Source organism: Enhydra lutris, unplaced genomic scaffold (assembly GCF_002288905.1).
Source record: "Enhydra lutris kenyoni isolate GAN:26980312 unplaced genomic scaffold, ASM228890v2 scaffoldscaffold15, whole genome shotgun sequence".
NCBI lineage: Eukaryota > Metazoa > Chordata > Mammalia > Carnivora > Mustelidae > Enhydra > Enhydra lutris.
This window is the reverse complement of record NW_019154099.1, coordinates 62,131,979-62,134,380: the sequence shown is the minus strand read 5'-3', so window position 1 is coordinate 62,134,380 and position 2,402 is coordinate 62,131,979. Positions and strand designations below refer to the sequence as shown.

Below are 2,402 nucleotides of genomic sequence, written 5' to 3'. Positions count from 1 at the left end.
ATTGTACCCTCCCCCCCTGAGGACCCCTTACTTTTAGTTTATGCTGATAATTTCTTCCTCCTCCGTGAGATTTACTAATTGTATTTTGAGCTCACAAAACATGCATATAAAATTAGCACGTTCCAAATTATGGGGGAAAACTGGGCTTTTTTTTTTCTCTCTTAAATTTATTGACTCAAAACTCGATGCTTTTTTTTTTTTTTTTAAGGAGAGGTCTTTTTCTCGGTTTTAGAAGAAAGGCTTTTTTAGGAAATTATGTACATAATCTGAATCCCCCTCCCCACACTGCAACGCCTAAAATAAAAATTTCACAATGCATATACAAGAAATAATACAAAACAAACAAAAAAAAGGAAATGCTCAGATACAGAAAGTTTTACAAAAACCCAGGGTATAACGCTGCCATCTGAAAGGAGTGGGGAGATCTCTTTGTATAAATTAACAAACCAACCCAAAAAAGCGGTAACAACTACAAAAAACTCGTAAGTGTTTGGATCTGCCTTACTACATCGATAACAAATGAGAGCAGCTCCCCGGCGCGGGTCTAGGGCCGCCAAACGCCGGCAGGAAGCGATGCAGGATGAGAGTGGGCGCGCTGGCCGGGCTAGAGAAGTTGGAGTCGCCTCTCCCTGGGTTTGGGCTTTGTCCCCTCGAGCAAAGAAAACGCTTTCTGCCTCCTCCGTGAATGATAAATACTGTACAAAAAGTCTCAAGAAAACACCGAAGTCAGTCCAAACCGCAGGCTGTGGCCGCGCCCGGCGGTCCCTCGGAGCTCCGGGGAAGGCGGGCCGGGGGCGTGCGTCGCCCGCGCTCGTGGCCAGTGTCTTCTTCTTCACGAGACCGTGGAAACGTCTGTACAAAAGCAAGGCCGCTCGGGCGGGCCGCGCGCTCCTCCTCGCGCGTCGCGGGCGCGGGCCGCAGTGTCCCCGCGTCCCTAAATGTGCGTCAGGGGCACCGTGCCGTTGACGCCCGCGCCCGCGCCCTGGTAGTGCTGCGGCAGCGAGTGCAGCCGGCTCTGCGCCGCGGCCGCCGCGGCCGCCGCCGGGTCTCCGCTCTCGCCGGCGGGCAAGTACATGCTGATCATCTCGCGCAGGTCCCCGGGGCACGGCGCCCGCGAGTGCGCGGGCGCGGGCGGGCTGCCGCTCGGCTCCGACTTGACGAGCGAGCCCAGCGCGCCCAGGGCGCCCGACGACGCGGCCGCCGCCGCCGCCGCCGCCGCCACGGCCGAGTTCTGGTGCGCGCCGCCCGCGGCGGCGGCGGCGGCGGCCGCGGCGCCGTAGGGGAGGCCGCCGTAGCCCGAGGGCGAGGCGCTCATGTAGCCCTGCGAGTTGGAGATGGGGCTGTACTGCAGCGCGCCCATGTCGTAGCGGTGCATGGGCTGCGGGTTGTGCGGATGCGCGTGCGGGTGGTGCGGGTGCGGGTGCGCCGGGTGCGCGTGCGGGTGCGCGCCGCCCGCGCCCGGGTGCTGCCCGTAGGCCAGCTGCGCCTCCTGCATCATGGCCGCGGCCGCCGCCGCCGCCGCCACCGAGCCGGGGTAGGCGCCGTTGGCCCAGCCGTTGACGTGCGCGTAGCCGCCGCCCGCCGCGCCGCCCGGGCTCTCGAGGCGCTGGCCCACGGCCGCCGCGCCCACGCCCACGCCCACGCCCATGGCCACGGCCGCGCCGCCGCCGCCTGCGCCGGCCGCCAGCAGCCCGCCGGCCAGCGAGTACTTGTCCTTCTTGAGCAGCGTCTTGGTCTTGCGGCGCGGCCGGTACTTGTAATCCGGGTGCTCCTTCATGTGCAGCGCGCGCAGCCGCTTGGCCTCGTCGATGAACGGCCGCTTCTCGGCCTCGGACATGACCTTCCACTCGGCGCCCAGGCGCTTGCTGATCTCCGAGTTGTGCATCTTGGGGTTCTCCTGGGCCATCTTGCGCCGCTGCCCGCGGGACCACACCATGAAGGCGTTCATGGGCCGCTTGACCCGGTCCTGGTTGGCCTTGGCGACCCCGCCGCCGCCGCCGCCGCCCCCGCCGCCGCCGCCGCCGCCGCCGCCCGCCCCGGCCGGGCCCGACAGGTTCGTGGGGGCCTGGGCGCCGCCAGGCGAGTGCAGGTCGGTCTCCATCATCATGCTGTACATCGGGGCGGCCCGCGGGTTCACCGGCACCGCGCGGGGAGGGCCAGGAGCATAGACGGCCGGGGGGGGGGGGGGTGAGGGATGGAGAGGAGCTCAGTGGAACGGAGCGAGACGTAGGGAGGGGGAGAAGTCCTACCAGAGAGAAGAGTGGGGGGAGGAGGAAGCAATGACAACAAAACAAGAGGCAAAAACACACGCACTCAGCGCAGGTCCGGCTCACAGGTGCAAAGTTTCTCCTCGTGCTCCAACCACTCGCCGGAGAGGGGCGATGGCCGGGGTCGCCGCCGCC

The 2,402-nt window shown here is 64.7% G+C and overlaps 1 protein-coding gene across 1 annotated transcript; it reads right to left on the bottom strand.

Moving 5' to 3' along the window:
- Window positions 1–934: 934 nt before the first annotated feature.
- LOC111147022 (SRY-box 1) lies at window positions 935–2,116 on the bottom strand. The gene has a single exon (XM_022502868.1). It carries the CDS (start codon window positions 2,114–2,116, stop codon window positions 935–937), a length of 1,182 nt encoding a protein of 393 aa, XP_022358576.1.
- Window positions 2,117–2,402: the final 286 nt, after the last annotated feature.